This window comes from Cibotium barometz, chromosome 25 (assembly GCF_041138505.1).
Source record: "Cibotium barometz isolate CiBa-2024 chromosome 25, ASM4113850v1, whole genome shotgun sequence".
Taxonomy (NCBI): domain Eukaryota; kingdom Viridiplantae; phylum Streptophyta; class Polypodiopsida; order Cyatheales; family Cibotiaceae; genus Cibotium; species Cibotium barometz.
The window spans coordinates 337,984-358,323 of NC_141070.1; the positions used below are offsets into that span (position 1 = coordinate 337,984).

Here is a 20,340-nt window from a genome sequence, read left to right on the forward strand (position 1 = left end):
ACCGTGAAGATTTTCTAGAAACTTTCACGTCGTGAAGATTTTCTGGAAACTTTCATGTCATGAACATTTTGCTGAACTTTCACGTGATTAAAATTTTGGCAGACTTCGTGGCGTCATAGGTGTTAGGATAAGGGTGCCTATTTTTGGCAAGGCAATCCCGTGATTTGCAGCGCTGATCTTGGGAGTGATTTGTGGCGTGAAGTTGGAGAAAATGTTCACAGCGTGAATGTTTTTCTGTAGTTTCACGTGGAACTTCCCACGTCAAAAGTTACAATTTTAGGTGCGAAATACTTATCCAATTGATCCCAAATTGATTGTGCCACGCCTAAGGAATGGAATGCAAGTTTTTGGCACAATCAATTGGCTCCTTTGGTTTTTGATTTTTGTGAATTTTTTGAAAAAGAAGAAAATAAGAACACCAACCTATTCATTCACGTTGGTGCTTCCAATAATGCAAATATCAAAATCTTCGAATGATGCAAATATCAAAATTAATAGGAAAAAATAGTGAAGCTCTATCCTAAGACCACTCCACCACAAACATTCACATCACAACTAATTTCTGACGATTTCTTCCTACCACACAAATCTTATCCATTCATTTTCTACAAAATGCACTACCAGAATACAAGGGCAATCATGAAGCTTATGGAATGGGAGCTGAAACTCCAAGAGGATGGAAGAAACAAATGTCTTTCTCTGGAAGCGGTGCAAAAAATGTTATAGGCTACTACACCTCCAAGAGGGAACTCAACACATTCACCTAAAGGATGAGCAATAGAAGTAAAAGGAGAGCTTGAGAGCAAGTGCAGTGAACTAAACTGAGAGTAGTGAGAAATGATAAGGAAGCTTGAGAGTAATAGGGAAAGAAGAACACATGTTTACAAGGAAGGACTAGATAGGTTTTCTATATTTTATTTGTGAAGTGATTGGTTTAGTGTTATCAATTGGCTCTACATTGTAGTCTTTCAATGTAATGAGTAAGTGAAGGTAGTAATTGTACACTTTAGCGTGGGGGAGGGGGAGAGACTACATTACATATGTACACAAGGTCTTAGGAATGTGGCTTGCTAAGCAAAGCAAAGGCAAAGAATTGTTTTCCCATAAGGCTTGGACATCGCCGTGGTTGGCTTTGCTAGCGTGCTTGGTTGAGCTTTGTCTTTTCAGTTCCAGCTTGTGAGTTGCACGTCACACCCATGTTGTGGGGTCGTCATGATTTGTCACAACTGTCGTAGGGCACTTACCAATGCTTCGAACTTGAGTCCCTTGAGGTCTCCAAGCTCACTTGTTAAGCTCCAACCTCCACGTTGTCACCATAGAGTTACTCGCACCATCGCATAAGGCAATCACTCTCTCTCTCACTCTCTCACACAAGCATGAATCACACAAGCATAAAAGAGGAACAATCACTCTCACACAAGCATAAAAGAGGAACAATGCTAGAATGCTCTCTCTCTCTCTCTCTCTCTCTCTCTCTCTCTCTCTTTCAATCTCTCTCAAGACATAAGGGAGAGCTCTCTGTAACCCATACATCCTCACACATGTTCTAAATCACGTAGCAAAAAGGCCTCTCAAGGATCCCGAACCAGAGGAACACATGCAACTAGCACTAATACCAGACCAGCCCAAATTAACAGACAGCTGAAGATATGCAAGAAGGGTAGACTATCTTGATGGAGACCACGGAAATCATAAAGCAGATCAAGAAAGGGAGAAAGAAGAAAATAGATAAGAAGATGAGGGGAGTGCTTTCGGATGTAGCTGCTAAGTCAAAAAGATTAGAGGCGGAAGTGGCTAAGGAAATCCACACATACCAAGAGGCACTTCAAGAGACCATTCTCAGCCAAGCCACATAGGAGCCTCTGCAACAAATCACTCCCCTACAGATCTATCTCCCCTCAAAAGAATCAACTTTGGCTTCTCAGCCAAGCCACATAGGAGCCTCTGCAACAAATCACTCCCCTACAGATCTATCTCCCCTCAAAAGAATCAACTTTGGCAGACAAACCACTCCCCTACAGATCTATCTCCCCTCAAAAGAATCAACTTTGGCAAACATGCCAATAGAGAGTGCTCGAACAAGCAGCACCAATATGGGTTGAGGAAAGAATCAACTCTGGCAGACATGCCAACAGAGAGTGCTCGAACAAGCAGCACCAATATGGGCTAAGGAAAGGCAAGGTGTTGAAGCGGCCACAGCTCCAGTACAAGAACCAGAGGCCCCCATTGATGCAAGCAAAAGACAAAGAACTCCAGAGCCACCAGTCCAAGAAAGAGAAGGAGGTTGGAAGATAAAGAAAGACTAGCCCAGCTGGCCTCCCTGCAAAACATCGACTATCAACAATTCTTACAAGAGACCATGGAAGGACTTGATGAGCTGCTCAACCAACCACAGACTAGGCTGGAGGCCGAATCAAGCACAAGTGCAATGTGGGAGCAAGAACAAAATGTTTGGCGGTGCCACCTCTTAACAATGCATATGCTCCATGACCGTAACGCCACCCTCTGGAAACAGGTAAAAGATGCATCCACATAAGTGCAAAGATTAAAAACTAACTTGGATGCAGCTGAAGCCACCCACAAGGATGTCATCTCATGAAGAGCTTGAAGGCCACAGAAGAGTAGGAGAAACTATAAAATGCCCTGGAGAATAATAACATGGTCCTGAACCAAACAATAGTGCAAAGAATTAAGGAGAATGTGGACCTCAACGCCAAATTGGAACAAGCGAAGGAGCAGTTCCAGAAAGAAGTCACCCACACAAAGGAGCTCACTACACTTCATGCACAACAAATACAGGAGTTACAAGCCAATGCCAGGGCCAATGAAGAAGATTTACAATGCCAAATCCAGCAGCAGCTAACAGCACAGCTAAAGGCAGAGGAGGAAAGGGCAACCCATTTACAACATGAAAGAGAACAAACAAACAAGGCCCATGTAGAAAAGATTAGAGCACTTAATGAAACAATAAGTGCAAGCCAACAAGCCGAAGCACAAAGAAAAGAGTTGGTACATTTACAGCTAACAGCACAGCTAAAGGCAGAGGAGGAAAGGGCAGAGGAGGAAAGGGCAACCCATTTACAACATGAAAGAGAACAAACAAACAAGGCCCATGCAGAAAAGATTAGAGCACTTAATGAAACAATAAGTGCAAGCCAACAAGCCGAAGCACAAAGAAAAGAGTTGGTACACAGACAGTGACACAGCTTATACAACAACTACTCGACACTCAGAGGCTAGCTACCCAAAGGCTCCAACAAATTACCGAAGGTCAGGAAAGAGAAGCAACAGCCAGGCGGGCCCAAGAAGACGTAACACAAAGATTCGAAGAATTAGATGCTGCAAGGATGGTCAGAGAAACGTCAATTTTAAACCTCTTTAGCAGCATAGACTCCCGCCTACAAGAGTTAGAGCGTCACCTGGCGGTCCAAGATAGAAGTGAGCGGCCAAAGCCAAGCAATGATCTCCGCCTCTTCCTTGAGTGTGCCTCCGAGTTGGGTCAGCTTTCTACCAGTAACTCCTCGGGCCCCTCCTCAAACTCTTACCTTGTTTTTGTCTACACTAACACTCTCTCTACTTCAGTATGACATAAATCTATCTGAAGATATAGGCCTAGGAGAACTAACATTAATTAAACAAAATACTGAAAGAGATGCTGATCCTAGTATCATAATGGGAATTTTGCGAGGAGACTAAGAATTAACTAATCCCCAAGACATCTTTTTCTACCCTCTACATCCTATAGTGCTAAACCTTTGTAGTTGGTAGCGAATTCTCCAAAATTCAAAAATTCTGGACAACAGTGTTGAAAAATTAGACATGTTTGTCCCAGATGACATTCTAGAGACACCCGCCAACTGAGGTAGTAGCACAGAGTTACCAATGGGTTATTATTAGTCATGGGTGGCTAGAAGTATGTAACACTCACCAGCATCTAAATTTATGCTAGTCCACTCTATATCATCCTTTTGGCATTCTAAAACTCTAGTCTAATATCAACAAACATTTAGAAGCCATGCTAACAAATGTCCAATACAATTTTGATGCTACCCACATAGAATATCCCACTATCAATTCCGAAGAAATTCCAGACTTACAAGAATTTATTAAGTCTCATAAGCCTATCCACCCACCCCTTAGCACAGGTCAAGGTCAAGAAGAATCCTCTTCTTCATTTTAAAAATCAACTTACCCTGTCTATTCTAATGTCGCTCTAGTAAGCTACTTAACCCATATCCTAACATGCCACCTACTAACACCTCACAAGCTGACTGCATTTTCTCATCTTTCCATCCTCGAGAGATAGATTTCCCAATAACCCTCTTGCCCCCGAGGAGATACTGGCACCTCACCCATCTCCACCACGGCACTCTCAAGAGGTACGACATCCTATCCCGCAAGATAATATTGAAGCATTTACTGATGATACCATATTTAAATCTTTATCAGTGCAGAGTACGAGGGGTTCATTCAAGATGGTAAATGTTCAAAGTCCTCATGCAGAATTCCATTTGAGCCCACAAGACGAATCATGCCAAAAGCTTATTCAAAAATCACTCCAACAAAATAGCATAATGTGCCATATCCTCTTCGCGCTCCACGCCCTGACGTAGAAGAACTACTTCCATCGGCTGGAGAGGGTGCATTATGGGCGAATGAGGCAAAGCACACAAAGCTGGTAAACCCTCAGTTAGCTAATCTGCTGGAGATACGGATCATTACATTCATGATCAGCTACTGTTTTCGAAGGTGGAGGATAGCAAACCTTGTGCACACTAGAGGTGGCTATGCCACCATAGTCTACCAACAATGAAGAGCACCCTAGACTGGAGGACTTTGGCATACAGCTAAACTAGCGGAAGGAGTACCTGGCAATTCCGGAATATAGCCAAGTGTATATGGGCACGCCACCAACACTACGGGTCGTTCCTTTATACATGCCAGTTAAAAGAAGATGAACACCACTGGAATTTCAGGAAGCCAAAAGGCGTAACTCACATGTTTGCTACGACTTCCCAATTTTCATACCATCAACATTTGCAAACATTCAGGAGCAAAGACAGTAGATGCTTACATGGATAAGGGCATGGCGCAGAATTCCAGACCCGTAATTGTGGCGAGCGTCAGATTTTTAAAATTGGTGGTGGTGCTGATAGACCAACCAAAGGAGCCCTACGATGGGTATGAAGCAAAACACTTGAAGTTCGACATGACATGGTGGATACAGGATTCTGGAGGTCACATTTAGCATTCTGGAGGTCACACAGCATTCCGACGCACACTCAAAAATCTCCAATCCAGAAGAAACTTCTACTGACATGAGTTCGGTGACCAGGTCTTTAGACCTTGGTAACAGGTTCTATGGACAGAACCTACATTAGGAAGGGGGGATGTTAATCCCGTTTTGAATTAACAAACATGATCCTCCAATTGAGGACATTAATAAGTGTCATAAAACGGCACTATAAAAGTTGTACATTATAAGATATTGGCCACCCAAGGCCTAGTAAGTAAGTTTTGGGCACCCAAGTGTGAATAAGGGTCAAATGTATATAAGGCATTTTCTCGTAATTAGAAGACATAATCTCCTTTCTGCTATAGAGAGCTCTCCCTTGTGTCTTGAAAGAGATTGAGAGAGAGAGAGAGAGAGAGAGAGAGAGAGTATTATAGCATTGTTCCTCTTTTATGCTTGTGTGAGAGAGTGAGAGAGAGAGAGAGAGAGAGAGAGCATTATAGCATTGTTCCTCTTTTATGCTTGTGTGAGAGAGTGAGAGAGAGAGAGAGAGAGAGTGATTGCCTTGTGCGATGAAGGTGGAGCTTGGATATTGGAGCTTAACAAGCGAGCTTGGAGGCCTCAAAGGGACTCAAGTTCGAAGCATTGGTAAGTGCCCTATGACAACTGTGATCTATTGCTCATCCTTTAGGTGAATGTGTTGAGTTCCCTCTTGGCGGTGTGGTAGCCCATAACAGGACTAGTTACCTTTATGTATATGTAAATGTGATTGGTTTTCAAGTTTATTTTCAAGGACTGCTTACCTTTATTCATGTAAATGTGATTGGTTTTCCTAATCATGAACCGGTTTAGGCCTTTTGACAAACATTGTGTAGGACCCTTTTCTTTGAAAATTCATCACCACAAATATGTGGTGGAAACTTAACCCAAAGGTCTTAATCTTTGCATCTTGCAGGATGCCTAAGGGTTTGGCTATGATTCTTGTCTGCCAAGCTTGACCACCCACGAGGCACCACCAACCAAGATTGCAAAGACCGTCATTCATTTGTACATGATAAGTTACACACCATCCATTTCATCACTTTTTAAAATGGTGCCCTAGCTTGTCATGAGAACTTTTGGTTGTCCTTTGGTTTTCATTATGAATGGATGGTACTCAATGTGGCGGCATGGCACATCCTCCTCATCTTCAAGTTTAGGTTCAATTGTGCGAGCTCTTAGGTTCCCATTAATCCAGTCAGATAAGTTTCTCCAAAGTTGGGAATATCCTTATAAAAAAGAGAACTTATCGACACGCCCTCCTCCTCCACAGGTTTAGGTTTAGCTGTGTGGGCTCTTAGGTTCCCATTCATCTAGCCAGATGAATGGGAACCTAAGAGCCCATCTAGCCAGATGAGTCTCTCGAATATCCTTGTAAAAAAGATAACTTATCAAAACTTGAACTTCCGAGGACACAAAGCTTGTGAGGCATGCTATGTCCTATGATGGATGATATCCTCATTCATACTCACTATGAGGTGGGCTTGGACTTGCCAATGTGTTAGGGATGTGCATTGATCCTTTCCTATAAGAGGTAGTGTCTTTAAAGGGCATGAAATGAAGTTGTCATCTCCTTATTAATCACTTCAAATCATGGTTTGCTCTCAAAATCACTAAGCATGTACATGGACGTTATTTCTGTCTTGTCCTATCTGGAAAAACCTTGTTTCAAAATTTTATGGAAGAGTGCTTATGGTTACTTATACACGAATCCAATCTTTAAAGTGTTCATGGAAGATTGTCCCCATGGTTACAAAGACATGAATTCAATTCTCATAGTCATCAAGCTCTAGAAGAGGTTGGAAGTTCTCATCTTCACTGGCCAATAACTTATTGTAACATTTGCACATGTTGATGGTTATGTTAGACTCAGTATAACAAGAATGCCTCGACCCAATGGATGGTTACATTTATGGTGATTAGTTTTCAAGTTTATTTTTAGGAACTAGTCACCTTTATTTATTTTTAGGAACTAGTCACCTTTATTTATATAAATGTGATTGCTTTTCAAGTTTATTTTTAGGGACTAGTTACCTTTATGTATGTAAATGTGATTAGTTTTCAATTTTATTTTTAGGGACTTGTTAATCCCATTTTGGATTAACAAACATGATCCTCCAATTGAGGACATTAATAAGTGTCATGAAACGGCACTATAAAAGTTATACATTATGAGATATTGGCCACCCAAGGCCTAGTAAGTAAGTTTTGGACGCCCAAGTGTGAATAAGGGCCAAATGTATATAAGGAATTTTTAGATTGGTGGGCTTTCAAGGAGTTCTCCATCTCTTTATGTACATAGTGTGCCTAGTTGTCTTCTTTCTCCTCATGTGCTTTTGCAATACTATTTAGACTGACCCTGTTGTATCTGTCCACAGGCTTTACTTGCATCATCAATGACAAGGCCCTGCAAGCTTTCTCCATAGCCTCATTTTGGATATTTTCATACTTGGCCCCATTCGAGTTGTACGAAATTTTCTTGAGCATGGCGTCCATAGGCATCTTGTTAATGGAGTGTGCGTGGACCTTGATTGTGGGCGGAAGTTGTAGGGCATCCCGTATGAGATCTCCTGAGATGAGGAGTTGCTTGGTAGGGCCATTTGCTTTGGTGATGGTTTCTCTTTTGGTCCCCTTGTTGTAGGTATTGAGGTACTCTACGCATAGTTCTTTGTCGATACTTCTTGGGAGTATCTGCGCCATCTTACCTAGACCAACTTTGTCTAGCTTTCTCCCCCAAAATTTGTAGGCGTTCCGGGCTGTGGTACTAGAGGGCTACCTTTCCATGAGCCGTGTGAGCTTCTTTTCTAATGATGGCCCCATGGAAGGTTTGAGCATAAGGGCCCAAAATGTTCATCTTTGGGCGCTGTGCTGGCCTCTTTCTCTAGCTTGCTGGGGATCCAGTGGCGCTACTAGCTTGAGTCGTTCACGGCGTGAATGTTTGTAAATTTGTTCACGACGTGAATGTTTGTAAATTTATTCACGGCATGAACGTTTTCTTGAAGGGTATACACATGTTGCACTATAGCAGCCAGTCCTTCCTTCTTAGTATGCTTGAAGCCTTGTAGCCGCCCGTTCGTTGAGCATTCACCTCCTTTGGACACTCTAAAATGAAGTGACCCATCTCCCACAACGGAAGCAATGGCTTGCAAACGATCCCCACTTTAATTCGAAATACAAAGGGTCAAATCCATCCACGCATAACCTCAATTGTTGAGGTCATGGATTCCCAATATCCCACAACATGCAAACCCTGTTTTTATTCTTGGATGACACTGTGAAATTTGAATGTAAAAGATCGAATACTTCTCATTTTTCCTTCATGCTGCTCAAGCAGTCAAACATGCACGATGAGTGAATCATACCTTGCTTACCTCGTACCCATTGTGCAACCATTGGACACCCTTTTGTTTTATTGCCATGAGAACCAAGGGGTCACCTGAGTACTTTTGGGCATTTGTTGATGCAATCGTTTTATAACTCTATGTGGGAGTTTTTTATTGTTCCTTCCACCCAACTGAATAATGTTGTCACTATGCCTTGTGGTGGAGGACTTCTATCTGTGTCTCCTTGCTAAACTTCTCTTTAGGTTCCTTGTTCAGTTCTGTAATCAGAGTGGGTACTTTCGTTGTTTTGGCAATTCCCAACCCATTTGGCTGCGTTGTCTTTTTCCTCCACAAAAGGGTTGGCGAGGTACTTGCTTGAGTTGGGAGTTGATGTTGTATGCTCTTACCACCCTCTTTTTTATGATTCGAATTGGTTGTGGTATTAGCCACTGAGTGGGGTTTGGGTGCCTTGGTAGTATCCTTGTGCTCGTCTCGCAGAGAGCAAGTCCTTTTGGATCCATTGCTTATGGAACCTTTGAGGTCCTTTGGGATGCTTGGAGTCCTGCCAATCGGTTTGACTTTTGAATTTTTTGTAGATTCTTCTTGTGGTCTTCCTATCATTCATGGTGTCCTTTTTGTCTGGTTGATCTTTAAGTTGAATCTTGGGCACCCACTTCTATGTACCCTTCGATATTGGATATTGTGTGGGCAAGCTTCATGGGAGGATGGATGTTGGTTCTATTTTTTGAGGTGTTGCCATTGCACTTGGTGTTGTTTGTTCATCAGTTATGATGTGTTTCCCTCGGTTTGTCAAGATCCATAAGGGTATGGACATGACCTTATCACCTGTGCTTAACAATGTTGTCCTTTCTTCCCATTGGATATTGTATTTACTTGCACAGATCCAGGATCGTCCTAGAATCATTTATTCTTCCATGGAATCTGCAGGTATGACAAACACCTTCTCGACCAAGGAATTATTTCTGATGGAAATATTAACATTTAAAAATCTCTCGGCTTTTGTGATTAAGTGAACACTACGTACTTGCGCATCAGTGGGTTCAAGGTGTAGTCTATCTAATGCTACCCAGGTTTCATATGAGATCAAGTTATGACTTGACCCCGTATCTATTAATGCAATGCTTGTTGCATGGCCTTTACTTGTAGTAAGTCCAACCTTGAGTCGTGCTAGCTCAATGTTTAGTTCCTCTTCGTCCAAGAGAGTCACAGAAGCCATGTTGACATGTATCAGTCTATTGTGCAGTAATTGTTTGGCTTTGGCCTCCCTATCCTTAGCTTATTCTTGAGCCTGTTGGATCTTTTCATTTGCAAGCTGTTTCTATTGTTTTAAGAGATGTTCTTGCAAGAGCATCTCTTGGGTCAATGGTCCAAAATATTTTTTAATTTACTTCCATTGACATAACCCTCCATCTGGATGCCATCAATTATCTCAATTCGAACAAACCCGTAAGGTGTGATCTCCGATTCTTGGAATGGTCCCACGCCTCAGTATTTGAGTTTCTTTTTCTTGGTGCTTCCGACACCATACATGAGGACAAGGTCCCCCGTTTCCAGTTCTTTTTGCTTAAGGTTTTTGTCAAACCAATGTTTCCTGTGTAGTTTTTCGACCATGAGTCCATGTGATGCTATCAACTTGGTCTCATCAAGCTTCTCTAAGTTAATTAGCCTTTTAGATAATGCATTCTCCGCCAGACGCTCTTGTATAGAAATCCTTAATCTTGGGACTAGGTATTGTTAAATTTGCAGCAATGTGATGAGCTATGGTGGATCAAATGCTAGAATCAACATCATTAGAAAAGAGATTAGATGATGATAATTAAGACGTGATTAGTGAGCAATTAACTAATAGCTTAATGTAGGCATGGATAATAAAAAACCAGCAAATTCTCATTAGGCCAATGCCTCAATTTATAGAGTTTACATCCAAGCATCTAATCCCACTAATTTCTCCTTGATTCACTCCACCTCTTTTGCTTGATTCTCTCCACCTCTTCCTAAAATATCTCCACACCTCCTAAATCTCCTCATGCTACCCTTTATTCTCTCCCAGTAGATACTTCTCACCTTTTCACAGCTTCTCTCACATTTATAGGTAAGATCTCTATTTTCTTTAGAAAAAAAGACGCCTGCAAATTTGCGAATTTCGACAGCTACAGTAGGCGATTTGGCGCGCTGATTTGATGGGCTGAATGGTGGGCAAGGTGGCTATGTTTGCCTAGAAGCATTTACCCTACCATTTGGGTTTAGAAAATATGTCCAAATATTCTTTTGGTAGGAGAATGTTTATGGTGACTATGATGACCCACAGAAAGCCATTTTTCACCGTCGCCCATTAAGTCCTCCTCCACTTCATCTAGCAATGCATCTAGGTGAATGGGTTCCAGAGGTAGAGGCTCTAGAATTGGCTCTTTTTGTAGCCACTTGAAAATGGTTATGGGTTTGTTCAAGAGCTTTGACATGCTCTAAGTTTCCCCCCTCCTAGGTTTTAAGATTGGCATTAGAATAGGGTCGAGGAAACACTCAAATGTGTGGTTCACACTTGACCACTTGCTCAAGTATTAGCTCTAGTTCAACCTACCACTTTCTCACAAGCTCTTGGGCTTGTTTTATTCTCTTTCTCCAACACAGGATTGGGATACTCCTTAAGTTTCTTTGGAAGGTTTTTGTAATTAATGGGATTCTTTTCTTTAGGAAGAGTAGGTTTGAGCGTGGGAGATCACTTATTGTCTCCCGCAAGGGAGGCAACTTCAGAGTTGTCGTCATTTGAACCACTTTTGATAGTCATGACATCGTTGTCCTTGACAAATGATCGTGCATTACATTTCGATGTGCTCTTGGAGGTCTTATCTTTTTGGACCTTTAGTTCTATTTCATTAGCCTTTCAGAGGCCCAAAGACTAGAGCCCCACGATCTTTTGTTGCTTGCTTTTTAAAGTTGAAGCCTGAGTTTTCTGCTTATTGGAAGTCTTGGATATTCCCTTTATTGTTGCCCTTGTCCTGCCTTGGATCTTTGTGATAGCATTCAGAGGGACTATATGGATAAGTAGTCCTTGTATACTGAACAAATTAAGGCTCATTGACATGGTAAAACTTATGCTTTTACTACTGATGGGGACGATTAGTGGTGGGGACAATGATCGAATCCTCGCTTGTAACATGTGCCTCTATAAGGAATTATGTTGGGGTTTGGCATGAGGTTTGGAGTGCTTGGAGTACTAAAGGGAATTGGTATGCAAGGAACTCCATAATATGATGTGGGCCTTTGCATTGGAAGCATTGCAGCAATGGCCTACGTACCAAATTGTTAAGGTTTCTTGCTAGGGAATTGGTATGCAAGGCACTCCATAATATGATGTGGGCCTTTGCATTGGAAGCATTGTATCGATGGCCTACGTACCAAATTGTTAAAGTTTCTTGCTAGAGAGGCATAATCTATGGTTGAAGCCTGTTCAAGATATCCATAGGGAGCATGCACTGTTATGGGTTTTGCTTTTCATAAGACTCATAGTTTTCTTGTTACTGCGTTTCTATCTCTCTAAGAAGAGTCATCAAGTATTGTTGTACTAGTGCATTTCTTGAAGGAACTAGTTGAGGTGGTAATACTAGAGGTGGGTATGACAATTACGGAGGTCTATACACACCTCTCGGCGGTAAGGGGTTTTGGTAGGCAGGTACTATCCAAAGCTTGTGCCAAGAGGAGCAACTTGGGGTTGACAAGGCTAATGGTTGCCTTGGCATGGTGAGAATTTGTCAGGGTGCCAAAATCCACCCTACTAGGTTTCCTTGGTAATACTAGAGGTGGGTATGGTAATTATAGGGGTCTATATACACCTCTCAGTAATGGGTTTTGCTAGGCAGGCACAAGAGCTTATGCTAAGATGATCAACTAGTGGGGCTGACACTGCTGATGGTTGCCTTGGCATGGGGAGCATCTGTCATGGTGCGAGAGTCCACCTGCTGGGTTTCCTTGGTACCAAAACAACGAGCTGTGTCATGGTTTCGATGGCATTGGCAATGGGCACAAAAAGGTGGTCATGAAGCCTCTTGCTCTTGAGACTGATCATAAATCAATCAATGAGTGATAAGTCATCTAGTCTCTCACAGGGATGAGTGATAATTAAGGTTTCTAATCTTAGTTAATGGTGGCTAATAAGCAAGTGATTTAGTGTTTTTTGTTGATTTTGTATGCTTCGAAGCTACTAATTCCAATAATGCATGCAAAAATCAGGAATGCATGAACAAAATTAACTAACATAATGGAGCTTAATGCTTATGTTTTCAGAGTAGATTCCACTCCTAATCACAATTGTAAAGCTATTTCTTGATTCAATGCAATGAATCAAGAAATAGCTATTTCTTGATTCAATGCAATGAATCAATGATTAGGAGTAGATTCCACTCCTAATCACAATTGTAAAGCTATTTCTTGATTCAATGCAATGAAATACAACTAAACAAGAAACCAAGGTTTCGAGATACTCTCTCTATCCATGGGTGCTTTCTCTCTCTATTCGTGGTGTGTCCTACTCTCCCTCTCCGTCTATGGCACGTCCTGCTTTGTGTGTCTCTGTTTGCGTGATGGTGGGAGGATGGGGCGGCCTGATGGGGTGGCCTATGTGTGTGTGTGTGTGTGTGTGTGTGTGTGTGTGGAGTGTCTTGGTCTCTATCTGTCTTCTTCGTCTATGTTTTGTTGCCGACCTACTTCCTGTCTCTTTGTGTGAAGAAGAGTAATGAGGAGGGGATGTGGGGGACTGTGGTGAAATGTAAGGCGGTTGGGGGGAGGGAAACGTGAGGGTTCTAAGGTTTGACCTTAGAAAACTCATTAAATAATTAATGGGGGAGCCCGCATTAATTATTTAATGCACATGTAACCCGAATATGGTAGTATGTTAAGGTTGTTACATGTTCCAGCGCCATCCTTAGACTTTCTCTATTGAGCTCATGTTAAGGTTGCTATATGTTCCAGCGCCATCCTTAGACTTTCTCTATTAAGCTCATGTTAAGGCCGTTATATGTTCTAGTGCCGTCTTACAAAAGATAAGTTCCCATTCGAGCGGGTAAGATAGTGGCAAAGTGCCTTACGTGGAGGTTGGCCAAGTGAAACCATGTTAACCTATGAATTGTTTTTTTCATGTTTAAAGCTATAATTGAAATCGGAGTTTTGTGGAAAGTTAATTTTATAAAAGTTGAAGCATGAAATATTTTTAAAATTGCCAATACCTAGTGTCCTCACTTGATGATGGGGGAGAAAAATCTTGAGTTCAAATTATTGGCCAATCACAATATCAACACTTCTTTAGATTCTCTGTTTTGATGCTTTTTTAAGGGACCTTGTGCCTAATTGAAGGCCTACAAGGTACCTTGACCAAGTGAAACCCATTATTCAACAAAATAAAGTTGGGGTCGGAACCCAATTTTCAAAGTTGGGTTTCTTTTGAAGGCTAAAATGGGCTTTCAAGCCTGAAACCTTCAAAATTTCACCTTGTGTGGTGCTTGGTTTCTAGGCCTCCATCTCTTATTATTAGTTTAGTTTACATATTCCCCCATCTCTTAATGTTTGCTTTCTAGGGCCTTCTTCTCCTATTCACTTTGCTATACATATTAATTTATGCATATGCAAGGCTTGGACCTTTTTAGTAAAGGTCTTAAACCTTCATGCCAGCTAGTTGTCATCCCCTCCAGTGCCTCCACTCCACGTCTATACGTAGGCTAGCTTCACATGCATATGCGGCCAAGCTTGCATCTTCGCCCGCCATCATTTTAACAAGGGCTTGTCGGGATGCCTTTCACAAGCTCCAGACAAGTTCACTTTATAATGTTGCTATCGCTAGTAGCAAGGTGAGACTATCTATTGGTTAAAGTAGCGAAGCTAAATCAGTGTTCGAGAAACAGTTATGTTGCTATTTCTTTTAGCAAGGTGAGCTATCTACTAGTTAAAGCAGCGAAGCTGAATCAATGTTCGAGAAACATTTTTGAATCAACCTAACATGAATCCTTCTCACCATGGGTTGAAGAGGAAAAGCTATGCAAGTTGATATGGGTATAATCCCTCTAGCCCCACAAAATTGTTTTTTTTGGGATCAATAATAATTATATATATATATAAACTTAGAAAATGTCCAAAAGAACTGCACTACAACCAAGTAAAATATAAACTACTGATCTCTACAAATCACTTTTGTCTTCGTTTAAAATTTTACACAGAAAATCCCATCTCTCCTCCTCCATAAAAAAGAAAGACTGCTCCCAAGATATCTGATAACCCAGCAAGATGCTGGCCTCCATCATTGCTTAAGTAGTGCAGCCACAAGGGGATTGTTTTTCCAACATTCCCCCCTTCTTACACCAAATCTTAACAGTGGGTCTGGTTCCCACATGGTTCTCCAAAAAGCAACAAAAGTATGATCATCCTGCTTTTCTTTACGTTACCACCTCTGAGTTCTTGGTCCGAATTTGGGTGGTTTCTTCATCCCTTGCCAACGTCTCACCTGCAGCATACAAATCAGCATTAGGAACTCACTCCTAGTATGCTTGAAGCTCCACCAAACCCCGGGCAAGAGTCAGATGATGTTCCTTTGCAGATTCAGTAAGATCACATCCAACTCAATACACCTCAGCTTATTCACATTGCATACAGACCATCACATGCGCACACACTTATGCATCAAGTCTGACTCTTGCAAGCCAATACATAAAATCTTCATAATCACAATGTTAGACCAGATTTCCCACAAAATACAAGCTCTGATGATGTTAAATAGCAATCTAGTATGTTCATCACTACCCAAGATCCAATCCCCCCTGAATGTTTGAATGCCCAAGCTCTTCTCAATCCATTTAGACAACTTGGACCAAGTTCCTATTATGATTACTATGTCCAAGGTCTTCTCAATCCATTTAGACAACTTGGACCAAGTTCTTCTGATTGTTGCTGGGCAGCCCCAAAACACATGTTTACCATCTCAAGTGATGACCTGCAAGTAAGCACAAAATTGTTTTTTCCTATAGTGTTTGCATGGATCTGCCATCCACAAAGTACCCGGACACCCATTTTCACAAATCTTCCTGTGCGGCCTGCGTGTTCGGCAGGAAGCCAGCCTTACTTTTTATTAAAAAAACTACCAAACACAGTGGATAATGGGAAATCCACGAGGAGGAAAATTTATTGGATGGGAGATGGAGTGCCGGTAAGGAAATCTACCACCTGGGACGCTGATGCAAGGCAGGTGGTGGCCATTGCGGATGGCGATTTTGGGAGCTTGATGAGTGACGATGTCCCCCCCTCCTTCCGCCCACATTGGGCAGGCCCTGACCACGCTGGCCGTGGTGCGGGCCAATCTGCCTGTGACCATCAGTGATGGCAGAGTGAAGAGTGGAGCGCAGCTGCTGGAGCGCGTTCGGGCGCTTGCTGCCGGCCTGCGCGTGAACCTGGGCTTGCAAAGCGGCGATAGGGTGGCCCTTGCTGCCCTCAACAGGTGTGTGTTTTGTGTGCAAGCTGCACTAATGGGGAGACTTTTTCAATATTGAATCCAATCACGCTAATGCAGTGATTGGTACCTGGAGTGGCTCTTGGCCGTACCTTGCGCCGGTGGCATCATTGCCCCTCTCAACTACAGATGGGTACGTAATTTCTACACACCGAAATTATGCTGAAATGAAGCCTTACCTTAGATGGGTATGGATTTGAAATCAAACCTGAGTTAAGGCCTTTCCTTAGTACTTCACTTGCAAGCTTCCACGTGATGAGCTTGGTTTCTATGCAGGAGGAGGATGCTTTTACTCGGGCCTCTTCTGATGATGTTGGCCCGTTTTTTAAAGCAGAGTGGTCGCGAGGCTTGCGAAGCAGTGCAACAAATTGAGCCAGTTTTGCTCGTCGTTGACCAGCACTGTGCAGTCCTTGGCGCTGAAATTAAGAGGAGGTTTCCCACTCTGAAGCTAGTGACGGTTGGATATTCAATCGTGGGAGGTATATATGCTGCCTTCTAAGTTTTGTTTCTCTACGGAAAGTCAAAGTTTTTGTTAGCCATGTGTTCTCTCTTAAAAGTTACATACATTTGAACACATCCTTGATTCTGTCCTTGTTGAATAGTTGATCACTTCAGTATCCACTTGAAGCAAGGACTTCCCATTCCCATGCTTTAAATTCTTTTGATTTATATTGGAACATTTTTGTTGCTTCAAGCAGCTGTGGTGGCGGAGTCTATCTTAGAGCACGCACAGCAAGAGCTCCACCTCTTTTGGGCACCAAATGCAATTGCACTCATTTGCTTTACTTCAGGTTCTTATATTCCAACCCATCAGTTTTGCTATACATGCATGCATGCATGCATCATGCTATCATATGCCTGGTTTCCAGACAGTGCTTTCAAAATTTGGGTATTGCAACCTTTTTTACCACAGCAAATAAATTAGTGTTGTCTTGTTCAAGGTCTCAATCCCCTGAGCAGATGCAAGGTACTGAGAGGCCTCCCAAACAGTCCTGTCTTGTGCTCTGAGTCTTCTCACAACATGATGTGATTTTAGATGCCAAAGCACCATTGAATTGATGATTGAGTGAGGTGGTAGAATCGAGTCTTGCAGCTTGCTGTTTGACAAATGATCGGAGTATCTCGAAGACCCTTACAGAGCCCCACTGATACAAAAGGAGGGTGGTGAGAGGACTTTGAAGCAGATGGATTGATGCAGGCTTGGTAGGAGCAGGAACTGGGCAACTCAACATTAATCTGCAGGCCAAACACAAAGGGGAAGTGCCACATGGAGATATACCTCATTAAGAAGGACGGCTCACTTAAAAGAAGACCGTGGCCTTTTTTAAGTGAAGAAGAGGAATCCACACTTTTCCTTTGTCTTGTCATTGTCTAACTGGTGAGGAGAGCACATGTTGGTTTTAAAGAGGGTAATGTAGAAAGGCCCCACCCTCAAAAGGAAGCCAAGCCTTGCATGAGAGAAGGTAGGATGTAGAAAAAGAGGAGCATGATTTGGAAGGCTTCAAGACAGTTGTAAAGAAGAAGGAAAGACTCCTTGCAGAATTGTTAAAGAATAGGGCTCATCAAGTTTGGCCGAATTTATTTCTACTTATTTGGTGTCCATCTTCCAGGAAGGAGTAAGTTTGAGAGGAAGAAGAGCGGACTTCCAGAAGGCCGCGCCGCTGAATGAAGCAGAGTGAGCACAAAGGAACAAAAGGGCATGAGACAATGAGATGGGCATGAGACAATGAGATCTTTCACTACCGGACCGTTTTTTATGTACCTCATGGAGCGGGACTAGTTTCGCAGACAACTATGCTTTTAATCTTTTGCTTTTCAAAAGCTATTCGCATCATTCCAAGCTTGTAAGGTGACCTTGCGTTGATTTCCTACCATGTGTTAGTGCCACGTTACCATCGCTACGGCATTAGTGCCACGCCACTTAAAAAAAAAACTTTTTTTCGAAAGCATATATTATTTCTAAAAGAATCAAAGGAAGCATGCAATTTAACAAGAAGTATAGGATTGTTGATTGTGCTCTCGTACTCCTCAAGCTGCAGCTTGATACGGGTGAACTCTCCAATCTTCTCAACCATGTTATCGGACTCATTGATTGTGAGCTTCTCCACATTTGACTCCAATTTGGCAATCTTCACTATCAAAACTCTCCCATACCTCCTTTGGATCTCCGTCCACATCTGATGATCATGTAACATGTAGCAGAAGTCTTCGTATTGGAGGATCCTATCACACAAATGCTCACACTGTCTTCTGTATTATGAGTTTTCGCGAGTTTAGCAATCCACTTTAATACTTCAAACTTAAGAGAGATATGAGAGAGAGAGATGAGAACTGTGCACCGTATGGGGTTCCGAATTACCCACTGAAGGGCCCCCTATCCCGTTATCGAGGTAGTATTTGCTTTATTATCTTTAAAGAGACTGACGGTGTGACTGACGATAAGCCAAACGCAAGACATCTTTGAAGACCAAGTGTTGGGTTGAATTGTGCACTGCTGTAGAAGCACCAAAGATGTCCAATCTCGAGCCCATGCACTCTTCCCAATGGTATGAGGGAGGGATGCAAAGCTAAGGCTGAGAGAGGGGCTGTTTGGGATTGTTCTCGACTGTATATGAATGTTGTAAATGAGTATGAACGTTGCGTTTTAGCTTCACCAAGTGGTTGGAGCAAAACGATGAATAGATGAATGTTGAGAACTGTATGGATGCAGAAAATGCAAGGTTGAATGCTGGCTGAGTGCTGAAACTGTTGTGTTTAGCTGATGTAGGGGCCGAATGCTCATGCGTTGATGCGCCTAGGGTTGTAGGAGGAAAACGCTAAGAGAATAGGGTTGAAATTGCAATCGCTTATGCTCCTAGTGCTGAGGATGACAAGTGCTTGAATGCTCCTTTGCTGAATATGATGAATGAATGAATGATTATGCAAGAACTCTATTTATATGGACACAAGGAGCCAGTCGGCCAGCTAGCTGATTGCTTATGTCCAACATAAATGCCTAAATGATGTGTAAAATGTTGAAAATGATGGGAAAGATATTAGAAAAATCCTAGTAAATATCTTGATAAATACTAGATGATATCTGGGGTGTTTGCCATGGTTTAGATGCAATGGATGAACGATGTGCAATATGCAGAATGCTTTCTGATGCAAACCGTAAGGTTTCTACTGATTGTATATGCATGATTGTGTCTCTTTAAGTGGGTTAAGGGACTTAGATTGACTGACTGACTTGCTATGGTTGAGAATGACCTACGTAGCTCGTGCTTGACTTATCCTTGATTAAGGATTACAATGGGGTCACGGCGTACGACAAATATCATCTTGCATGGAACTAATACTGTATAATGTTGCACTGATGATGATTAGCTAGTTTGTCACCATGCACTATTAGTGCAGAGTGCATGTGACATTCCCTCCTACTTAGCTTGGCAGTAGGTTCATGGCTTCCAAGTAGTTCGCCAACAATTGGGGGTACTCTTGAAAGAACTCCTTGTCTAGCCATACGGCTTCGTGGGTACCTCGATCTCGGAATTTCGTATAGAACTGACGTATCTGTCGACCGAAACCATGCTTTCAACGATGAAGAAGGATCCGCTCGGGCTCGATGACTTTTGCTTCGTCTATCACGTCTGGCTGCTGTTCATCTGAAACATCAAACACTTCTGGTTCAACATATGGTTTCAGCCAAGAAACATGGAAAACATCATGCATTGTCCAACTGGTAGGTAATTTTAACTTCATGGAGACTTAACTTCTTAACTATTAGGAAAGGTCCAAAACTACGGAATGAAAGCTTGGGACAATGTTTGTCCACTTGTTTCAATCTTTGTTTCATGATACGGAGATAGACCCAATCCCCTTCCTTGAAGTGGACATCTCGTCTAGACTTATTCGCCTGTCTGCTATATGCTTCCTGTGCTTTGATCAAGCGGTCCTTGATTGACTCAATGATCTCGGAAAATGCTTTCGTGGTTTTATTAGCCTCTAGAGATAGAGACACCAATCTCGTCAAAAGAGAAGAGAAACGGTGATCAAAGGCTACTTCATATGGAGTCCGTCCGACACTGGATGAATGAGTGTCGTTCAAGATAGCTTGGACGGACATCAAAGGCCAACTGGTTATAAATTTTTGTTCGGCCGTCTGTCCGCGGATGGAATGCACTAGACAGCTGTAACTTAGTTCCGAAGTTTTCAAATAATGCCCTCCAGAAATACGAGGTAAACTTGGAATCTTTATC

The 20,340-nt window shown here is 42.3% G+C and overlaps 1 protein-coding gene across 2 annotated transcripts in view; it reads left to right on the forward strand.

Annotated features, from left to right (window-relative positions):
• Positions 1-15,669: 15,669 nt before the first annotated feature.
• The window catches only part of AAE14 (acyl-activating enzyme 14), a 47,004-nt gene continuing 42,333 nt past the window's right edge, over positions 15,670-20,340 (forward strand). The window contains exons 1-4 of one of the 2 annotated variants that reach the window (XM_086819042.1): positions 15,671-16,090; positions 16,163-16,235; positions 16,437-16,581; positions 16,801-16,893. In XM_086819042.1, coding sequence (XP_086675168.1) covers positions 15,888-16,090; positions 16,163-16,235; positions 16,437-16,581; positions 16,801-16,893 — 514 coding nt within the window. In that variant the 5' untranslated portion in view covers positions 15,671-15,887. Of the gene's footprint in view, positions 16,091-16,162; positions 16,236-16,436; positions 16,582-16,800; positions 16,894-20,340 lie in introns of both variants that reach the window. The other variant, XM_086819043.1, reaches the window with a different exon arrangement.